The 22806-nt window shown below is 41.9% G+C and overlaps 1 protein-coding gene across 1 annotated transcript; it reads left to right on the top strand.

Moving 5' to 3' along the window:
* Positions 1-1288: 1288 nt before the first annotated feature.
* Positions 1289-9246, top strand: cdk1 (cyclin dependent kinase 1). Its single transcript, XM_063192004.1, has 8 exons — positions 1289-1429; positions 1930-1978; positions 2640-2796; positions 3969-4092; positions 5356-5526; positions 6367-6530; positions 7848-7989; positions 8869-9246. Exons 2-8 carry the CDS (start codon positions 1942-1944, stop codon positions 8980-8982), a joined length of 909 nt encoding a protein of 302 aa, XP_063048074.1. The 5' UTR covers positions 1289-1429; positions 1930-1941; the 3' UTR covers positions 8983-9246.
* Positions 9247-22806: the final 13560 nt, after the last annotated feature.

Raw genomic sequence — 22806 nt, forward strand, 5'->3', positions numbered from 1 at the left:
ACTGTCTCTGAGCCCATTTTGAGCATGCGTGCATGTTTTTGTGTGTGTGTCTGTCCAGGTCCGTGTGTGTGGGTGTGTGTGTGTGTGTAATTGAGAGGGTGCTACACTGTGTTGCCGAGGACTTCCCTCCTGAGGGAGAGAGAATTATCTGAGGCGTGTTTCCGGTGCCAAGGTTTTAGCACCCCTTTACCTGCCAGATTCATATTTATGTCCAAAAGCCCTCAGCTACCACCACCTCCACCATCCTGCATCCTCCATCCCACCCTTCCCTTGGGATTAGGGACTGGCTCAAGGCTCAATGGACTGACACAGATTTACCCACAAGCCATGGCAAGTGCTGGGTCGCTGCCACATGCACTCTCTGGAGTGAAGGGGCTTATTACAGCTGTGTGCTTCTTACACCCAGATCTGGGGATACTAGGGACACAACCTCTCATATACACAGACCGAAACAAGCATGTCAGACAGCAATGGATAAGGCAGACAAGTGTGGAAGTGAGACACAAAGACATCAACACATTTTAAGAGAACAAAATATCAGCTGGTAATGGCTGTGGAATGGCCATGCTCAACAGTGATGGAAGGCTAATTTCTTTTCCCCATGTCTCCTCCTTTATTCTACATTATTCACCTGTGTCGTTCTCTGGCCATTGGCTCGTGCACGAGATGAGACACACCTACACACACATGAGTGCACAAGGGAAGGGCACACCAGGCACACACCAGCACCGCCATCTGCTGGCAACACAAAGTATTACATTAGTTCTAACAATTTTTAGAAGAATGTTCTGGTATCAAAATAAAGTGGTTTTCGGATCTAGAATCCATCTAAATAGAAACACTTGATTGCGCACCAATAAACAAACAACAGAACGTTATTGGGCTATGATCAATATTATAATTACATATTCTTTGAATTGTACTGAACATTCATTTGATATTAAAGTGGTACCAGATTAAATGGTATTGCGCTTGACTGAGACAGTTGCATTTTGTAGACTAGCCTCGATCTCTTGCACACCCATAAACTAAAGTTGAATCGTTATGTCTCGTTTTGCGTCTTCTTTGTTCACACAACCCAAGAAAAAAGGCATCATCTCAGTTTCCCTAATTACCAAAATCTTGACCAAATTAATGCGAATATGCATTTTGATTTGGTCTGAACGAATGTAAACAAGTTGTCAACATCAACAATATTTCCCGACAGCACCGCGTTCCAAAAGTCACCTCCCGCCTTGCATCGCCTCCTGCGTCATTGGCCCTTTTGAAAAACAGCTGGCTCACGCAATTGGTCCATTTTCAAACACGACGGGCGCGGTTTAGTTTGAAGGAAAAAGCTTAGCAAAATCTTGCAGCACACACACCGTAGGCTAGCTAAAGTGGGATAGGGTTTAGTCTGCCATCCTGAAGACCTTGGTTGGAAAAAGCGGTGAGAATATTTTACGAATATGAATATCAGTTAGTCACACATGTTGTATATTTAGCTACTATTTAGTGTGTACAAAGTGAGTGTCAGATGTAAATGTGCAGATATTTTGATAACTATAGGGAACTAAGTAGCTGTATTCTGCTTACTAGCTAACAGTCCTGTCACGTTGTTAACATTTGTGTAATCTCAGAGTAATCCAGTCTACTATTAACTTTGTTGTTTGGGTGCATACAGGGTTTTAGTGATCTGAGTTTGTGATTGTGTACATTTAAATTGTGGCGTGACTTTTCATGGTTGATAGGACGTGGGCCTATGTCCGCGAAATATAAAGTGAACTATGATACATATTTCTCGCAATAATGACTTCAAGTCTAAAAAATACATCTTCAGATAGATATGTTTTTGCTATGGACCATATTGGCATTATTTGATTGCCTACCTTGAATTTGTTCTGCATCCTGTGTAAACTGGCACAAACTCTCAACTCCTCTTCACCGTAGGCGCTGGACAAAATGGAGGACTACTTAAAAATTGAGAAAATTGGTGAAGGTAAGAAAAGTAACAGTTTCATTATCTTACGCTGAGATCACAAAACAGTTTAGAGAGGTTGATCACCTTGTTCTTTACTGTAAATTCGAGAAGGCTTCGTGTGTGCTCTGACAAACTGGGGCCTTCAGCCACAAAGGAGATAGTGTATTTTGCAATGTGCTGTTTTCTGAACAAGGGGAGGGGATGTAAAACGCTTGCTTCTGTGCACATTAGGATTTTGGTTGGAAAATTGTCGTTTGTTGATGTGACCACATCCAATGATGTTTCCCTTGATGTCCAGGTTTTAATAATGTGAAATTAAAAGCTGTCATGTGTGTGTGGCATTCTTCAAAGCATTGCTTTTGTTAGGCCTTGCGGGTTGCAGACCTATGTTGTCAGTCATTTTGGCCTAGTAAGCTTCTCTTTTGTTTACATTACACAACACTTTTATCCCAAGTTAATTAAGCACAGTAGAACTCATTGCCTGGAGTGATGTGTGTTTGGATGCCTTGCTCAAGGGCATTTTGGCAGCCATGGATGAGGGTATTAGCAGGCCACCCACATCACTCCAGGTGGTACAGGATTCAAATCTGCAACCCTCTGAACCCAAGACCCACCCCCTTACCGTTTGACCACAACTGTTTACACAGTGCTTGCTTGCTGTCGTCTTGTGTGATCCTAGGTACATATGGAGTGGTGTACAAGGGAAGGCACAAGTCAACTGGTCAGATTGTTGCCATGAAGAAGATTCGTCTGGAGAGCGAGGAGGAGGGCGTACCCAGTACCGCCGTCAGAGAGATCTCTCTCCTCAAAGAGCTGCAGCACCCAAATGTTGTGCGGTAAGTTGAGTATTTTTTTATTAATCTCAAAGGAAATGAAGGTGTCTGTCATCTTGCATAAATACAAAAATAGACAAAGACCTAATACACATTATTGCGGTACACGTATAGCACACACTTGAGTACAGTCAGCCTTCCAGCAGTACACACACACAGACCAGCAGCAGTAATTGAAAATGAAAAGTGTAGTGTAGCCACCAAAAGGCCAAGCAAAGCCCACTTTCCAGGCAGGCGACAGTGTCTACAAGTTAGCAACTGACTTGGTTGCCATGCAATTTCCCATATGTAACCTAGTAAGTTGCTAACTGGTTAGCAACAGTGGTTTAGAGAAACGCGATTCAGGTCTAGAGGAAAAGCCAGGGTCAAGTAGTCACCACATACGGTGACAAGAGAAGTGGTTACATTATATGAGGACCCCCCTCATACACACACACACGCGCGCGCGCTGTAAAATGTCTGGGTAGAGTGAGTGTTGCACCAAAAAAAAGTTACTGTCCTGCAATGAGAGGTACTCGGTGCAGTAAAAGTAAGATGTATTGTATGAAGCGCCCCCCATATTGTGCTTTTTCCTGGTATATGAATATAAGAGGTTTTGGGTCCCTCTCAATATCTAACCTGTCCTCTTCTTTTACTTGTGGCCTCCTGCTTTGCTGACGCCCTACCCTGCCTCTGTGGAGAAAACGACCCCAATTGCAAATGAGAAAATGACATTTGAATTGTGCTTGTGAGAATGATATTGAATCAAACTTCTATCGTCAATGATGACTTGCCCAGCATTGCAGGTCCACTAGCATGAGGACGGGAGGCTTTGTATTGAAAGGGACCCTGTGTGTAAGAAAATATAAGGAGGCTTGTCCATGTTTGCAAATAGGCAAGCATTTTGACGTATTAGTTCATGGTGTTATACAGGATATACAGTATGCTCTCTTGTGCCTCTCTCACAAAATACTAGTGCTAATTCATTTCATTTATATGAATTTCGTTAATTACATACTTTGGGCAGATAAACATTCTGTCACTGTTCTCTTCCCACATATGCGCTAGTGTGTTCATCTTATGTCTCTGCAGTTCTTCATAACCACGTACCAGTTATGGCTGAAACTGTATACTGTACACACACACACACACACTCTTACAATGGTGACTTACCTGTTCCCACGTGTGTTCTTCAGGCTGCTGGACGTGCTGATGCAGGAGTCCAAGCTCTACCTGGTGTTTGAGTTCCTGTCTATGGACCTGAAGAAGTACCTGGACTCCATTCCCTCTGGACAGTTCATGGAACCACAGCTTGTGAAGGTGAGTATGTCTGCCAAACCCCTTCCTTAACCATGCTTCAGCATAGCAGGGAAATGGTGGAATAAAGCACAGCACACTGGTCTTCCTTGCTGTGAACCTGATGAAGCAACAGCGAAACGTGTTGTTCACCTAATAAACTTCCGGCAAAGAAGGGGATTACCTTGATTGCACATCACCAAGACCTGGTTGTGCACAGGGACTCTGCTTTGAGCTATGCTTCAGCGTAGTTGTAAGCTGTCAGTTCTGCCATTTTATGTGGTTATGCATTGTAATGTGGCTACTGTAAGGTCAGGCTATAATGTCAGAAATTCTGAACTTTCCAACGTAATGATGCATGGGTGGGGAACCTATGGCCTCCAGTTTTGCATGAAATATGCCATGTTTTGTAAAGCCATCTTAAAAATTACATTTTTAATACGATTAGTTATATTTTCAGGGGATCTAGGTAGTGAAGGTGGGGTCTGTTGTAAAGGTGACCACCTTCAGTATAGGCCTGAAGTGCAAGGGGAAATCATGATCTGTGTTTATAGTACCTGTACGGCCCTTGGAGGAATTATAAAATTTGAAGTGGCCCCTCGAATGAAAAAGGTTCCCCACCCTTGTAATAATACATGTATTAAATGGTCCCACTGTCCAAATAAAATAAAATAAAAAACCCCTCTGTGATGAGGGTATGCATTATATGGCAGCAACGCACACTGAGCTCAGTATATTCTTGCTTTTTCCCCCGAGCTTGTCCAGTCACATCCATAAGTTAAGTTGGCTTGTTGTACCTGAGATGGCATCACTGACTGGCCATAACAACTTTGTGTCTTGAAATGTTTTGTGGAAACAGGTCTTGGTATGAGTAAAACAATGGCCCTACTGGGACAATTTAAGTATTACTTACTTGCACCATGTCCCAACTCTTCAGTACTGAATGTCCAAATTAACCGTTACTAAAAGTAGAGTAACAAGTTGTGTTGCTGCGCGACTTTTAAAAAGTACTTAGTCATGTTCTTTTCCATTCCTAAAAAATTGCGTTGCGTGCACATTCACCGCTTTTGGACTCATCTCGTCGTTCCAGCCTGTCAACATGTTCTGGCTTCAAGGACGCCCAAATATTGCCTTGTGTGATCACAATTAAACTGTCACGGCTTCGATTTTTAATCGCTGTGGCCAGAATTGCGCATTTTCGATTAATTGTGCAGCCATAAGTGTTACTGTGTGTTCCTTAGGATAGTGTTCCTTACCTCTCCACCTCCCTCCTCTCCTCTCCATCAGAGCTACCTGTACCAGATCCTGGAAGGCATTGTGTTCTGCCACAGCCGCCGGGTGCTGCACAGAGACCTGAAGCCGCAGAACCTGCTCATCGACAACAAGGGAGTCATCAAGCTGGCCGACTTTGGCCTGGCGCGCGCCTTCGGAGTGCCCGTGAGGGTCTACACACACGAGGTAACGGCACAAGTGTAGTAGAGTAGAGTGTACTTTATTGTCCCTGGGGGGGAAATTTGTCTTGGGCTTCACCCACAGCATGACATTACAGTGTGTACTCACATAACCAGCATACAACACAACATAAAAAAACATATAAAAACGTAATACTGTGCACTGTATGTGTATGGCATGTCTCTCTGTCATAAAGCATCTAATGGCAGTTGGGACAAAGGAGTTGTCATTGTATTTGTTAAGTGTTGAAGAACGTAGTGCAACTCGACTGTACTGTATGCCTATGAGGTAATGGCATAATGGCAGGAAGTACAGAAGTCCCAGAGCAGTTCTTTATGTGTACGTTCCAATATGCGACCTTGCGCCCTCCACTTGTGCTTGTGGACTCACGGTTTGCCGATGACCCGCCTCCGTGGAGAAAACCAATAAGTTTCCCCGCTGTAATTATAGCCAAAATAATTTTGGGGGGACTATTCTTCATTCACCATCCAGCTTGCAAATGAGAAAATGACTTCACAATTGATCTTTTACGAGATATTAAAATATAGTGCTGTTGTCAGTGATGTCATCATGACATACTGGTATTACTTCCTGGTACGAGGCCACAAGCACAAGTGGAGGATGCAAGGTCGCATATTGGAACTCACTCACTGTTTGACATCAAAAGCAACTAAGCCAATACTGGAGAGGGTATTGCCACATTTTGAAATTGGTTTTATTCGCTCATGACATGTACATTGAATTTTTGATTTGGCCTGTCAATGTGTGATGCAAGTAGATGGTATGCATTCCAGCTGGTTATCGCCAAACATTAATCATGGCTCTCTGTTGCCCCCCCTCTCCTAGGTGGTGACGCTGTGGTACAGGGCTCCAGAGGTGCTTCTGGGCGCGTCCCGTTACTCTACTCCCGTAGACATCTGGAGCATCGGCACCATCTTCGCCGAGCTGGCCACCAAGAAGCCCCTCTTCCACGGAGACTCAGAGATCGACCAGCTCTTCAGGATCTTTAGGTGCGTATGTCTCTGAACTTCTGTAGTCTCAAGCCACCTCCATCTTTCAGCTGTACCTTCATCGTCAGCAGTTGAGTTTCAGGGCAGCCATAGCCTAATGGTTAGGAGATGGACTTTAGATCAGAAGGTTAGTGGTTTGCATCCCACCCGTACCTCTCCCTATACCTCCATCCATGGCTGAAGTGCTCTTGAGCAAGGCACCTAACCCCACATTGCTTCAGGGACTGTAACCAATACCAAATAACTAAGTCTCGTTGGATAAAATGGTCAGCTAAGTGTTATTTATGGAATGAGTTTCACTGCCACTTGAACTTGATATAATGTGTGTCTAGCACAGCTATGCAACCTCTGTCTTTGATAGCAGATACTGTATTTATTACTTTGCTTTATTTTTTTGTATTATGTACTGCATGTTCATCTCATACTGGACATGTTGCACTGATGAGTTTGATGCTTTCTTTTGTAATTGTATGTGTAAATTGTTGTATTTGTAAATGTATGTGTAATTGATGTTGCACATGTATTGTAGTGACTAAATGCATTCTCTTATGCATGACTAACATTGTACACATTACACTACTTCACCTCAGTCCTTTGAATATGCACCTGTCTTGCGCTTAGATTTGCGAGCAGTCCGCATTTTTTTGCGCAAAATTCAACAAAGATTGTGAAGTTTGTCTTTGCTGCCCGCCACACACAACCTGCTGTGCATTTGGGGAAGTGATATAGTGCCGTTTGTTCAGTGTCAGCAAGTAGTTACTGCTAGTCGTCCTCCCTTTTTGTGATTGATCAGCATTGGTCTTAAAAAGGTCTTTTTTAAAAGCAGGCTAAATTCAGCAGTTGTACATTATACAGCATGCATATGTCCTGTATAAATCATCCATATAGTGACTGTCAGCTGGCTTTTCCACAGTGCCTTTACTTCAAATTGCTTTTGACGTACACATGAACACAACACTCCCTGACCTAAAGTTGTCCCACGTTTGACTGTGTAGATGACATGAACGTCACAACATAACCTGTTGATGTAAATTAGAATTAAACAGAATGCACTCCGTCTACAATTGTGCAATGCAGATTTTATGGCAAAGCCCTCCTTTGTGCCCTCTGACTTTTCGCTTTTATACAAGCTTTCATCCTTAGTTTTCTGGCGTAATACCACACACACACACACACACACACACACACACACACACACACACACACACACACACACACCCATTTCCCTGTGTGTGTGTGTCTATGCATCTTATTTTCTTGCTAATATTAATTTTGTTACTTTTGTATTTGAATTGTCTTCTTTGGTTTTGATGACAGAACTTTGGGAACACCCAATAATGATGTTTGGCCCGACGTGGAGTCCCTGCCCGACTACAAGAACACTTTCCCCAAGTGGAAGGGAGGGAACCTGGCCACCGCTGTCAAGAACCTCAACAAGAGCGGCATAGAACTGCTCGGGGTGAGTTCCCAAACGGACTGCATTAATTTGGAAGGCACTGAGTAATATATTTAGCCTTTTTTTTCCCAGAATTTATGCTGCCCGTTCACAAATGTTTCTTTCCTGAATATTTAACACCGACATCAAATTCGTCAGTCTTCATTATGACCGGGAAAATTGCACTTTTTATACGTGAAAAGAGGGATCTTCTCCATGTTCGCCATTTCGATTTTTCTGAAATAGACATGTTTAGCTGCAAAACATTCTGTACTTGGTCATACTAGTAAATATTTATTTATTATTTAGTTAACAACAGGAAAAATGGCAATAGGCAAACTTTCAATCAGCAACATGGCCACCATCCTACACCGTGCACCTCTAAGTATTCAGACGGGGAATGACCATTGTAACAGTTATGGCACACTGTTGCGTGTGCGATAGCATGATTGCATTTCTGATCTTCAACTAGTTTGTTTGTGTCTACAAGTTGGATGCAACTCTAACATTGGTTTCCAAATTTTACAACAAAACCCCAGCCTGGCAAGTTCGACTATACAGTAATATGAAAATTTAAGTCTGGCACCACAGTTCAGAAAGCTGAGGGATGTGGGTTGGACCAAATTGTTGTTGTTCAAACTGTCTGTGCATGCTGTGACCAATCAGAGCAACAGTCATGACCCCTCCACCCCTTAGTATCATAGACTAATGCCCCCCCATTTGAAATTGAGCACTGCCCCCTCTCAGCTGTGTCCTTTTCAATGCCCTGTAGAGCCCCTGTTGACAAACGCTATACTAGACCAACTTACCAGACAAAAACTATGTTCTGCTGCTAGGTGGGTTTATCTAGTTTACTAGTCTACTAACAGTGATTAATATTTTTTTCATTTTCTTCCCCGTCAGAAAATGCTGATCTACGACCCTCCGAAGCGCATCTCAGCTCGGCAAGCCATGAACCACCCATACTTTGACGACCTGAAGAAGAATACACTGCCTGCTAGCAACATGAAAATGTAAGCCAGCACACTGGCCTGCTACTGGGAGACTACCCTACGTTCCCTTGGCAACCCACTGAACTATGGAGCAATACTCACCACCTCGGGATTTGTCCCTGTTTGTTTGTTTTTTCTATGTTGTGTTTGTCCCCTTTCCGTGTTTCGTCTGTCGTGTAATATACAGCATTTGTGTACATACGTTATTGAGCCACTTTTGGAAAATTCTTTTGGAGAGGAGCTGCAGTTTGTACATGTTTCCAGTAAAGTACACTTTTTTGACATCTAACTTGCTTTTTGAGTCATACTGTCTTGGTTGGGGCACTAGAGGTATTTTGTGAGTAACAATTTGCATTTTGACTATATAAAAATATCCATTACTCCATATCTACACATATGTATACTGCATATCTTAAATGTTCAGAGAATATCTAACAATCAGTACTGCAGTCCTCCATCAGTAGAAATGAAGTCATGTCTTCCATGTCCTGCCGTGAGCATTTCCTGAAAATTCATTTAATTCTGTTCAGAACTACACCACAGGGCAGCATAGGATTTCCCAGGCTTAAAAGGTAACTTCTGCCAATTTCAACATGTAGTTGTAATGCTCATACTACCCTGGACTTGTCAGTAGGCCCTACCTGAGTTTTTTTCCCCCATTCTTCAGCCTTTTCCGAGATCCTGGCCATTGTAATGGGGGCAGGCGTTTGTTTACATTAAAAAAAACACACAAAAAAAATGATTTCTTCCCAGTAACATCCAAAAGGTTATGCAACATCAGCAGACTACTAGCAAACAGCGATACCTCTTGGGGTAATATTTGGAGTAGGCCTTTGTTTAAGTTTTCAACAAAATCTGCCCCCATTAGAATAGCTCAGATCTCGGAAAGGGCTGAGGTGGAAAAATGCAGCATCACCGGGTACTGACAAGTCAAGGGTAGCGTCAGCAATACAACAGCATATTGAAATTGGCAGAAGTTATCCTGTAACCCTGTTCTCCCCATCCCTATAACTACAGTATCCCCAACAGAAACACAGTTGTACGCAGGTCAAACAATGCCAAAAACATTTAATTTCTAAGACTGGACAAGTAACTGCCTAGTCACTATCCCCTGTAGGCCTGATTAGTTATGAGGGGGAAAAAAATGAATGTGAACCTAAATTAATGTGAGTTGTAATCTACTGTGGAAGTTATCCCGTGGAAACGGCACTGAAAACATTGGATACGGTCAGGAAGATGTGTGTAAAATTGGGCTAGATCAACACAAAGGAACCACTTTCTACACTGTTTTATGTCCAGAGGTGTCTTTTTTTATATATGTCAGTGCTTGTAACAGGTTATCTTCTACCTCCATATTCTGTCATCCACATCCATCTTCAATTCCCCTCAATCCGGCCCTGCCTGGTCCTCTTCCAACAACCCTCTTCCTGGAGGTGCTAACTGAGCCGGAAGCATCAGACAGAGTTTTACTCAAGTTTTGTGTTTGGTGGCTTCCTAACGCGTTCTGGTGGCGCCAAGTCAGCATTTATAAGTTTATAATGTAAGCCGTTTATTCATTTTTCACCTAGCTGTACACTGCAATAAGGTGGAACAGCAAGCCAATTGGATCTCCCTGCCGGCGGGTGTCAGCTGGTAGCCTACCCTGGGCTGGATTAAGATTGCCTGGGGCCTGCGCCTCAGCTACAGGTTGCTGTCGGCTCCCAATGAAGAGAAATTCTTTGACAAAATTATCAACTGCATCGAGCCAGGAATTAAGGATAACATGTCTGCAAAATAAAGAAGAGGCGTTTTAATAAAATTTGATCGATCTGTCTTGACAGTAGAGGTGTAAATGATAACCATCACAGAATTTGTATCGATGTATGTATCCTGCAGGCGATTCAATTAATTGATTCATCCACAAGACAATCGATTAATCATTATTACTCAATCATCAAGTTTTGATGTGAGGCTCTTTTTTTTTTTCTCGTGAAGTAAGAATGTGAAAGTGAAAGCCCTTTGGGAAACTCAAACTCCCATTGTCATTGTGACAGCACACACAAAACTGCATTTATGCCTCACCCTAGCAAGGGGGCAGCCTTCAATGGCGCCCCAAGGGAGCAGTGCGACAGGACAGTACCATACTCAGGGTAACGCAGTCATGGGGGAGAGCACTGGTTGATTTCTCCCCCCACCAACCTGGTGGGTCGGGAGTCGAACCGGCAACCTTTGGGCTACAAGTCTGACGCCGCTTACCCATGACTGCCATGACTAATAATAGTACTGACTGCAATAATGATGCTCCTCAAATAAAATGCATGTAGATATTTCAGCTTTTGTTAATTCATTTAACATCACACATAAGCCAAGCATGTAAAGTAAAAAAAAAAAAATGAACCACTTTGAACCATTTGAATCAAGGAGTATCAAATAATTGAATCGCTGGCCCGAGAAATCAAAATCGAATCGAATAAACCACAAAGGCTTTGATTTACGGTACACCCCTACTAGACAATTTTATTCAATACCGTGTCTTGTTGCAATTCCGCAATTAATATTTTCTCTTCCTTTGGCCAAACAGGGGGGCCCTGGCCCCTAGGCTGAAGCCATATCTAGCCAGCACATTTATTTGGCTGTTACACCACAGCCGTGGATTACAGACTGAGAGAGTGAGACTGAAGGAGTTATTGCTGAGCACAGTAGTGATGGGCAAATAACATCTCATGAACCTTCTAAAAAATGTTCCTGATTGTATGACAGATTTGCAAGCTACAGTTGAGGCCGATATTATTAGCCCCCCTCCTGAAATTAGACATCTCTCTTGATTTCTCAGTGAGAAGGACCATTATGAATCGTTTCTGTTATTCTGGAAACAAATACACTGATGGAGATAATGTCCAATGAGTTGAATTTGGATTTTTCCATTTTAATGAGTTTAAACAAAAAAGGGTAAAAATGGCAAGGACAAAATTATTACCCCCCCCTATCATTAATAGTCAATAGAGTGCCATTTATGAACCAAAACTGACATCAGGCACTTTGATTAGTTGTTAACTATGTTGGCACATGCCCTACCAGGGATTTTGGCTCATTTTTTCACTGCAAATAGTTAACCTGGTCCAAATTGCATGAATGTTCAGGATGGACATTCATTTTCAGCACTCCTCAAATACTATCTAAAGGATTGAGATCTGAACCACAAAATGATCATGGTTTTAGTAACATTGAAGAACATTTGAACAATTTTGGATGAAAGTTTTGGGTTATTATCTTGTTGAAAGATCCATTGAAGATCTTAGCTTCCTCTATGAGCATATTTTTGCATGGTCACCTTCCACATTCTATCATAATCTTCTGTTTTTATGGTGCCGTACACCCAAACAAGGTTTCCAGTGGCTGAGGCTGCCACAGAATGATACTTCCACCACCATGTTTAATTAAACCATGTTATAAAGATTTAATGACTATCCCTTTCTTCACCTGACAGAAGCAGAATTCATGCATCAAAGCAGGTGCAATTGAATCTCCTCAGATGAAGCAGACATTCAAAACTCATTTTTGACTTACACATGTTCATAGGCAAAGCTCAATAACACTCTGATATGCACCCTCTTTAGTAAAAGGGTTCTTCTGTGATGATGACCCCAAAGCCCAATATGATGACAAGCCCTAACAGCTGTCTTTCTTGAAATAAAAACTCCAGGTGAGGCCAGGTTAATAACAATCATCTAGGCAGGTGTCCAATGCTTTGGTCTGCTGAGACTAAGCAGTTTCCACAATTACACATAGTGGTGGGGGCATCAAGTTGTTATTCAGCCTCAGACACAGGGAGTCTGGGTCTGGATCTGGATTGCTGGGTCCTCCAACAACATTGTAACCCAAAGTAAATATTTAAATTAGTTCAGAGGTTCTTCAAGGACACTAAAACCATGATACTGGAATGAACCGCTCAAAGTCCAGTCCTCAATCCCACTGAGAGTCTGTGGAAAATGTCTATGCTCAGCATCCATGCAATTTGGACCAGCTGGAACACTTTACAGTGGCGAAATGGGCCAAAATCCCTAGTGGGGTATGTGCCAGCCTAGGTAACAACTGATCAAAGTGCCTGTTGTCAGTTTTGGTTCATAAATGGCGTCATATTGACTATTAATGATCAGGGGGATAATCATTTTGTCCTTGTCATTTTTGCCCTTTTTTGTTTAAACTCATTGTGACGATAGAAAAATGAAAATTCAACTCATTGGACATTATCTCCATCAGTTCATTTGTTTCCCGAATAATAGAAACGGTTCATCATGGTCATTCTCACTGAGAAATCAAGAGAAATGTCTAATTTCAGGAGGGAGGCTAATAATATCGTCCTCAACTGTATGTGATTCAACTCAACTCAACCAAAGTAAAAAAGTAACTGGGTGCCCATTCTTCAAATATATATATATATAAAATAAAGCATCAGACACCTTCTTGGGGTGCGCCAGAGATTTCAGGGGGTGCACGAATTTTGCTTGTTGAGGTTGTGACCAAAATTCTGCTTGGGAACTTTAGCCTAAATTAAAACATGTTTTGGCCCCCATGGAAAGTCATTAATGTCTCAAGCAAGAATCATTGTAATTCATCACTTTAATAATTTTTTGTGTGTACATGTGCAGAAGTTTCGATTGGGGGTTTGCGTCTTGTCTTGGGCACAGGTAAGGTGGTGCTTGAAAAAAAAAGTTAAGAACCACTAGCAACTTGGCGACATCTGGTGGATAGCTGAAATTATGGCAGGCAAATGATGTTAAGTAAAAGTGGCAGTAGTCTCCTGGTGTCGCCATAATCACTATTTCCCAATGTCAAGTGTATGAGCCTTGGTAGTGTGTCAGCCAGCCTAATTAGTCACGCCCAGTGATTGGATAGTCCGCAGAGTTCACCAAAGAGTATCCAATCACTGGGTGTGATTACGAAGGCTGACACACTTCGAAGAAGATGCACACTAGACATTGGGATACGGCCAATGAATCAGTTTGTGCAGGGGTGGGGAACCTTTTTCAATCGAGCGGCCACTTCAAATTCATCCGAGGGCCGTAAAAGTCCCCCGAGGGCCATACTATGCACACAAACCAGGATTTCCCCCTGCACTTTAGACCTATATTGAAGGCAGCCACCTTTAAAACAGACCCCACTTTCTCTGGGTCCCTTGAATATAACTTACTTGTATTGCAAATGTAATTTCTAAGATTCCTTTAAAAAATGTCATATTTATTGTGAAGCTACATAACATTAAAATTACATCGAGGGCCGGATAAAACAGCCTCAACATAGGTTCCCCACCCCATGAAGAAACAGTTGCGCCCCAGACTGGCTTAGATAATATTCCTACTCTGTAATTTTTCACTGCTCTATTTCAATAAAGGCACAACCCCCACCCCTTAAAGGTGCACTGTGTAAGATTGTGGCCAGAGTAGGTATTGCAACTATGCAGCTCATTGAAATGGAGCTTCCTGTTGCCACGTTTCATATTTTCATGAATGTTTACTAAGTAATAAACTAACATTTACTAGCATGGCCAAAATACAGTCATTTTTGCAGCTAAAAATTTCTATTTCTGGAGATTCAAAATGGCGGACCATGGAGAAATTTCCCCTTTACATGTATGAAAAGTAGGCCTATAATTTTTCCAGTCATAATGAATACAAAGATTTTGATGGTGGTGGTAAGTCAATGTCAACACAAACCGTCGTGCACCCCCTGCAATCTCTGGTGCACGCCCAGGGGGTGCCCGCACCACTGCTCTAAGGGGTAAGGTTAAACTACTGTAGGGCCTACGTGGGACTTTTAAAATGTGTTTATGGGGATATCCCTTTGATAAACTAGAAATGCATTCAGAGAACGCAGACCTCCGCCAAGGAAGTTCAGTTCGTTTTGGACATGATGTGGTTTCATGCATTTAGGCCTATAGGCTACATAGCATTTGTGTTCAGGTAATCGAACCGTCAAGTCATAACCAAATTATAGTTCTATCTGTCTCTTTTATCATTTCCATGTCCTCTAGCTGTGGTCTGTTTAGTTCACCTTTGATTGTTTTATTGGCAAAGTGATTGTTCATGCTATAGCCTATGCCTTCTGTGATTTGCAAATGCACTTAAGCCTTGAAGCTCATTGCTACATATTAGTCACATTGTTGATGATTGGCAGCATGCCTTTCATTAGGCTACCATCTAAAACAAAATACAAATTAAAAAGCACAATTTTCATTGGCTAACACCCGTAGTAGGCCTACAAATTCTACAGTAGTGCAGCGGTCCCCACCGCGCAGTAATAGGCCTATATATTATATTATATTATATTATATTATATTATATTATATTTTTTTTTGTAATAACAAGACAGACAACATACTGTGGCTACTTTGAGCCGTTCACTTAATTATTGAATCAGAATGAAATGTGCAAGAATCCCCTTATCCAGTGGCAGTGCATGGATGGTTGTGGAGTGTCAGTTATTGTTTTGGGCTATTTCGTAAGGCTAAACAAACTTTTGAGAGGTAAATCCACTTCTATCATTTCTAGCTGTTGCAATATCGTGACACCAACGTTGTGGTGCAAACGCAATTGCTTAGCGAGAGACATGTCAACTCGACTGGCGGAATCATTGCCTACCCAGAGACAGTTTAGATCCTTACACTTGTTGGAGAAGTTCCTCCTACCTGTGAATAGCCTAATGCTGATTTTGTTGGTTTGCCTACTAACAAAGACATGATCAGTCAATAAATGTTATGATAATATGTATTCTAATATGGAGAGACAGGATATCACAAAGAAAATCCAGAAATGAACTTAAGAGAATATATATTAATTTATTTCCATTTCATCGAGCAAAATAAGTATTTGATCCCCTGCCAACTGATTACAGTTCCGGGCCCACAGACCAGATGGGCACTCCGATCAACTTGTCATCTGAATGAAAGACACCTGTATATACTAACATGCATAAAAGACACATTGACAAATCCAGAAATCAACTTAAGAGAATATATATTAATTTATTTCCATTTCATCGAGCAAAATAAGTATTTGATCCCCTGCCAACTGATTACAGTTCCGGGCCCACAGACCAGATGGGCACACCTGTACATACTAACATGCATAAAAGACACATTGAATCAGCAGAGTCAGTCCATAGCATGAGTGAATCAGTCACACTCCAACCTCACCAGCATGGGAAAGACCAAAGAGTGGTCAAATGATATCAGGGACAAGATGTGACCTTTTGTAGGGATTTGATAATCATGAGAACGGAAAGAAAACACCCTAGACCTGTACGGGATGAACTAGGCAATGATATCAAAGCTACTGGGACTAAAGTCACTGAGAAAACTACTGGTATAACTTAATGCCACAGAGGTAAAATCCTGTTGTGCACACATTTAGTGCCCTCTACTTCAGAAGGAACCTGTGCAGTCCCACCCGAGGTTTGCCAACGGACATCAGACTGGTTTAGGATATGATAAGGAGGTGCTGTAGTCAGATGAAACCAAAATCAAGCTGTTTGGTATTAACACAATTCAATGTGTTTTGAGAAAGAATACTCCTGTCTATAATCCAAGAACACCCTTCTCACCATCATGCATGAAAGTGGTATCATTATGGTTTGAGGGTGTTTGTCTGGCCAAGGAATAGGACAACTTCACATCATCAACGAATGGATGGCGGGAGACATGTAATGTGCAATCCTGAGTGCAAACATTCTTCCCTCCACCACTACACTGAAGGGTGGGCCATTTTTGGATCTTCCAACATGACAATAATACACAACATACAGTCAAATCAACGAAGGAGTGGCTCAATAAGAAGCATATTAAAGTCGTGAAGTGGCCTAGACAGTCTCCAAATATTAACCCTATAGTAATTCTATGGAGAGAACTGAACCTCCCATTTGCCAAGCTACAGCCACAAACTATTAATGTTTTAGAGATGGGCAAACATATTTTCTACTATATGCACAAACATTGTCATCAACTAAAAGAAGCATCTGACCTCATTGCTAGACAACTAGGGCTTTGCCACAAAGCACTTTTTTATCTAGAGGGGTCAAATACTTATTTGCCTAAATTAAATACAAATAAATTAAAATATATTATTTTCACACACCTACACCCACACCTGCGCGGGCACGCCTCTTGACCAATCAGTGAGCTGAGGTGTGCTATACCGGGAAAATGCGTGCAGTGGAAAAGCACCATTTGAAATCTGAAAACGTGTTGTGTCACTACTGTGACATAGTGTACCTTGACACCCGGCTTATTAAACAGACATTGACTAATCTTTTATTTACACGTAGTGCTTTTCTAGTATGTTAAATTCTTGTTCTATATCTCTGTCTTTTTCTTTCTTTCTTTCTTTCTTTCTTTCTTTCCTGCTTACTGCCAAACAGTATTTCAAAGTCTTCACTGCATTCTTCACTGTCATTCACTCACAACCCCATCCACCACCACCCCCCCACACACACATACATACACACATCATTCCCCATCACCCCAACACACACACACGCGCACACACACACACACAAACAACAGAAAGGTTCTTTTAAGAGCCCCCCCAAAGGTTCTTTTAAGAGCCCCAAAAACACACATACACACACACACACACATTCACAACAAACACACACATACACAACGATTCTGTCTTTCTCTTGCTCACATATGGCGAGCTCTGACGATGGAGCAAAGTTGCTGGCAGACATAACAAAGGCTACAAAACACCTGGTGATGCCCAAAAAGGTCAAAGGCCATGGCTGCACCGTCACCTGGGAGGAGAGAGACGAGTGGGGACGCTTGGTCCATAAACCAACTGTCCAATAGTGGTGTCAACAATGATCGATTCGGCGATCCGAATCGATCCGGGGCATGGACGATCCAGATCCAGATCCGGCAAGTTCCAGAATCAATCCGGCAATTTTTTTAAGTTTCAATTACTTCCATGGATATTTCGGGAGCAAATGAATGTTAAATTAAATAAAAACACTTCAAAACATTGCAAGACTGATACAGACTGATACAGAAAACAGCCAATAAATTGTTGCTCAGTATCTGACTACTTGTATTTCCTCTTCATGGCTGAACATTTGCTTTGCGTTCAGTAGAAATGTAATGCATTGCAATGCATTGTAGAATTGAATCGAATCGGATTGGATCTAATAGAATCGAATCGGATCTACTACCTCCCGAATCGTGATCGAATCGGATCGTGAGGGCAGTGCCGATCCACACCACTACTGTCCAACCCCAACGTTAAAAACGTATGTTTGCAAATGTAGTTCACAGAGTGAAGAGACAGCGTTTCACTTCTTATTTCTATATGTTCTATATGAACTTGTATGTGTGCCAACTGTTGCACATATTTGAACATTAGCATAGCACTGCAGGCCTTAAATTTGCCACCTATTATCAAATGTCATCTATTTCTTTTGTCCATGTATTGTGTCATATTGTAAGCAAAAACTTGGATTAGGCAAAGCCTGTAATGTGGCCTTCATTTGAAAGTCACTTAAAAGTCAGTATATCTCACTTGTAAAGTGACTTGAAAGTCAGTAAATCACTAGATTGCCTAAAATTACTTCTGTACATAATATTACATATTTTTTTTGACATATCTGACAGGACCCAGAAGACATGACAGTCAAAACATGACTGACACACAAGGTCAGTTTTGAAAGGGGATGATTTCACGCACTACATTTTGCATCTTCCACAGCAGAGGTCTTCAAACTTAAAAAAGGGGCAGAGAGCCGGTTTAAAATTATTCATTCAATTACACTTAGCAGCTGCCTTTTTTATCCAACGCACATATTGGTCTGTATATGTGTAAGATTAGGGGTGGTCAGTGCTGTGTGTGCGCGCACGCATGTTTGTGTGTGTGATTGTGTGTGTGTGTGTCAGTGTTGTAAATTTCAGCGATGACTGGTAAATTGGTCAACCCACCAGTCACTTCGACGAGCCCCCTAGTTCATGTCACGGTCTGGTTCTTGACGAAAAACGCAGCATACAAATAGAGACAAAACCAACACTAACACTTAGAAATTACTAGTCTTTTATTTGTTCAAACTTCACATGTGGGGAATGATACAATGGTTGTGTTTTACAGTATGTAACATTATATTCTTATGAAAGCTCTTGTACACCTTTTTTGTCTAGGTTCTATGTCAACATCTGGCTCAAGTCAGGATATAGGTGTGTAATAATATGTATTGTAAGAAGTGAATCACAGTAATGGGTTATTGTCTACATTAGGTAAAAGTAAAACCAACCAGTTATCTGACTGAACATTCTACATTGTCCAAACACAGAGCACAGTTTTACATGATATCAGTCCACTGGCATTGGATGTTACACAGCCCAAAAAGATTTACCTAGGTTTTGTTCCTTTCTTGTCACTATCAATATTAGACTTTCAGCCGGTCACAACCATCGAAAGGCCACCAACGCCACGTGACCAGACATGGCAAGACAGGCAGGCATCTGTACATCAGAGGTGGCAGGAAAGCATGCCGCATCTTCTGGAGGCGGTGTTTGCCTCCAGGACCAGCAGTGCCGCCCAATGTCACCGCTGCCAACAGGAGGCCTGCATCCTGCATTGCAGGGACTGCAGATGGATGCTGTGTGCAGTGTGCGATGAACAGCTCCATAAAACAGTCCTGCAGAACAGGGAGACAGTGGAAAATGTTTTTTTTAAACCAATTTCTCCCTCCACAGCTTATAAAAAGGACGCGATAACCGGAGGCCTTGTTCGTGTCCATAAGCGTTAGTAGACTTCTTATTTGATCTCTATTAATACAGTCATATTGTGTTACAATTTACAACAGATTAGCCAGTTTTTCAGAGGACACTGAATACCGGTAGTTAAGATATTTGAGGACATAGTATGTTGACACTCTGCTTTTGTCATTCTGCAGCTTCTGTATTGCCCGTCCATCCCCCTCAGTGTTGTGGAGGCAAACAGGAAGTAAGGCCAGGCCAAGCCACCATTTTGGTCACAATGAACGGTAGACCAATTATGTGTTTTTTGTATTTTAACAACATCACTATATTACATTTCTTTATCATTGTTAACATAGAACATTACATTTTTCCAATCTCCCTTACGAAAATCAACCATGGTTTACAATGGCATTACTATGATTTACCTTGGTTCTACCATGGTATGTCATGATTATTCTAAGTACTCTGAACATACAATATGTACTATGGCTTACTATGGTATTACTATGACTGGTATGTAGTAACCATGGTTCTACCATGATATGTGATGATTCCTGTAAGTATTCTAAACCTACCATAACTGTACAATTGTTTATCATATCATGGTTGAACCATAGTCAATGGTTAAACCATAGTCATGAACTGTGCTCAAAAAAACGTGACAACTATGAATAACTAAAACCATGGTTAGATCTCATAGTAAAACCATGGTCGATTTTCGTAAGGGCTCACATTTCGTAAACATAACTGAATCAGCGTTTTGGCAACTTAATAACATAGCTAAGACTAAGGATTTTGTATGTAAAGAGGATATGGACAAATTAATCCATGCTTTTATTACCTGTTGAGTTCACTATTGCAATACCCTACTTACATATCCTTTCTTCCCCAAAGTTCACTCAGGCAGGTGCAACTAATCCAAAATGCTGCTGCTAGAATTTTAACTAAGACAAAGAAAAAATACAACATCACTCCATTAGTTCATTACACTGGCAACCAATGACATTTAGAATTGAGTTTTAAACTCCTCTGAAGCCACTACATGGCGTAGGCCCTAAATACATTGTACATATGCTAGATCAGTTGTTCTCAACCTTTTTTTGAATAAAAGTCCCCCAGATGTCATCATAAGCCCCCTTAACCTGAACATAAACCTGCCAACACCCCCATTTGTATTAAAATAGATGAATGCCCCCAATGGCAACTAAGCAACTACGCTGTATCCTTCGTAATGCCCCCCCTTTGGGCTCCCCAGCACCATTGGGGGCTAAGCCCCAGTTTAGAAAAACTATGCAAGAGCAATACCATCCAAGCGCATCATCCTTAAAGATGTCTTAGGTCTTCAGAGTCTTCAGAGACTCTACCGGTTATGTCAACGGGTCAAATCCGGACAGGGTGAAATGGCATTTAGCTTCCTGTTCAAATAACAACTGCCCCAACCGTATCATGATTTAAAAAGGAATTAAAGGGGGGCTCTGTGGCATAGTGCACATGTTATTTTTCATACTCATGAATATCTCACAAAAGATCATTTTGGTCAGTTTTGACAACTTATATGTTTTTTGTACTGTTGTCCATACAATGTAAGACTCATCTGTTTATAAAATGACCGCTTTTGTTATTATCAGTGTTGCCAATTTAGCGACTTTGTCGCTAGATTTAGTGACTTTTGGACACCTCTGGCGACAAAAAAAAAATCTAGCGACTTTTCAGGCTCAATCTGGCCGAATCTAGCGACTATTTCGCTTGTCTTGTGAGAGGCAAATCAGTCTCCCTCCCCACGACACCACACAATGCATTTTCAGTGGCGGGTAGAGACAGACGTGACACATGATGCACTACGGTGTGGCAGCTTAAGGATACGCACTGGAATTCTCATACACATGCTTGTATGAGGCTACGGCAAGCGATATGGGACAAAGGTATGACAGGAACCAAATGTCAACATAAACCGAGATTACACAATCTTCGATATGGTCACCAAATGTTTTGGGACTGTCATTTATGTTATGCCTACACTTTGGAATTAGATCAGTCTTGTTGTTACAAGGGTATATTTGATTTACCTCAACTGTACCCTGCACTTAACTTTACTGCGTATCACAAAAGCTACCACAACGGCTCCTTGGGATATGCATACCGGTATGACAAATTTAAATGAGCACTAGCAGGCTGGCTGCACCGACCGCAGTGAATCCCGGGCACTGGCGACAAAATACTCATCTAGCGCCTTTTTGGTGCATCTGGCGACTTTTTAAAACGTGCATTTTCGGGGACAAATTCATCGTTTTCCCACATAATTCTGACTCTGCGCCACCATCAGAAGCGTTTCCCACGGTTAAGCAGGGCTGCAGATTAGCTCTGATCTCCAAAAAGTAGCTAGCACCGCCCATTTGTACTGTGGACGAAGGCATGTGGGCACGTTTTCTGTAGATCAGCGCGCCGTGCCTGACATTGTGACGTCATAGGTAACGTCATGACGTCATCTAGCGACTTCTACCGACTTTTCAGCAAGCCCATAGCGACTTTGGCTGATTTTCTTTTGGCAACACTGGTCATATTCACAATTTACCTTGTGGCCCAACTTCAACTGTTTCTGCCTAGGTTAAAATCCAGACAGAAATGAAATGGCATATAGTCATTGTGCTACCAAATGCTGAAACCAGCATTAGAAAAATATTAAAACTGACCCAACAGTATCATGTTTTAAAAACATATTATCTATGTGGTACAATCAAGAGGAAACTAAGGCACACCCAAATTAGGCACAGTACAACCAAATACAGACACGTCCTGATATCAAGCATCAAGGAAATCTTGATAATAACTCCCTTGCAATGCCCCTGTCACTTGCTTCAATGCAATGCACACCAATCAGATTGCCATAATTCCATTGATGTTTTGTGTTCCTTATTTACCTCCCCCCCCCTATAACCCTCTCTTGCAGGCCGATTTGACGTGCATCTACCCATCTTCTTTTGCGAATGTGGGGTGCAATGGTCCCCTGCCATGACTGACCTGGTGAGGTCTGGGTACTGGCCGGGTACTCTTACCCTCAGTACCGTGTATGACTGTGATGTGCTCCGCACATACGATGAGGCCAAGGTGCTAGCCCCTTCCCTGTCTTGCCAA

This window comes from Engraulis encrasicolus, chromosome 24, assembly GCF_034702125.1.
Source record: "Engraulis encrasicolus isolate BLACKSEA-1 chromosome 24, IST_EnEncr_1.0, whole genome shotgun sequence".
Lineage (NCBI taxonomy): Eukaryota > Metazoa > Chordata > Actinopteri > Clupeiformes > Engraulidae > Engraulis > Engraulis encrasicolus.

Excerpts from the sequence above, each read along its gene's own strand:
- cdk1 (XM_063192004.1), top strand. The coding sequence starts at position 1,942 with ATGGAGGACTACTTAAAAATTGAGAAAATTGGTGAAG. Across the intron at positions 2,797-3,968 it reads CAGCACCCAAATGTTGTGCG|GCTGCTGGACGTGCTGATGC; the intron begins GTAAGTTGAGTA and ends TGTGTTCTTCAG. Across the intron at positions 5,527-6,366 it reads TGAGGGTCTACACACACGAG|GTGGTGACGCTGTGGTACAG; the intron begins GTAACGGCACAA and ends CCCCTCTCCTAG.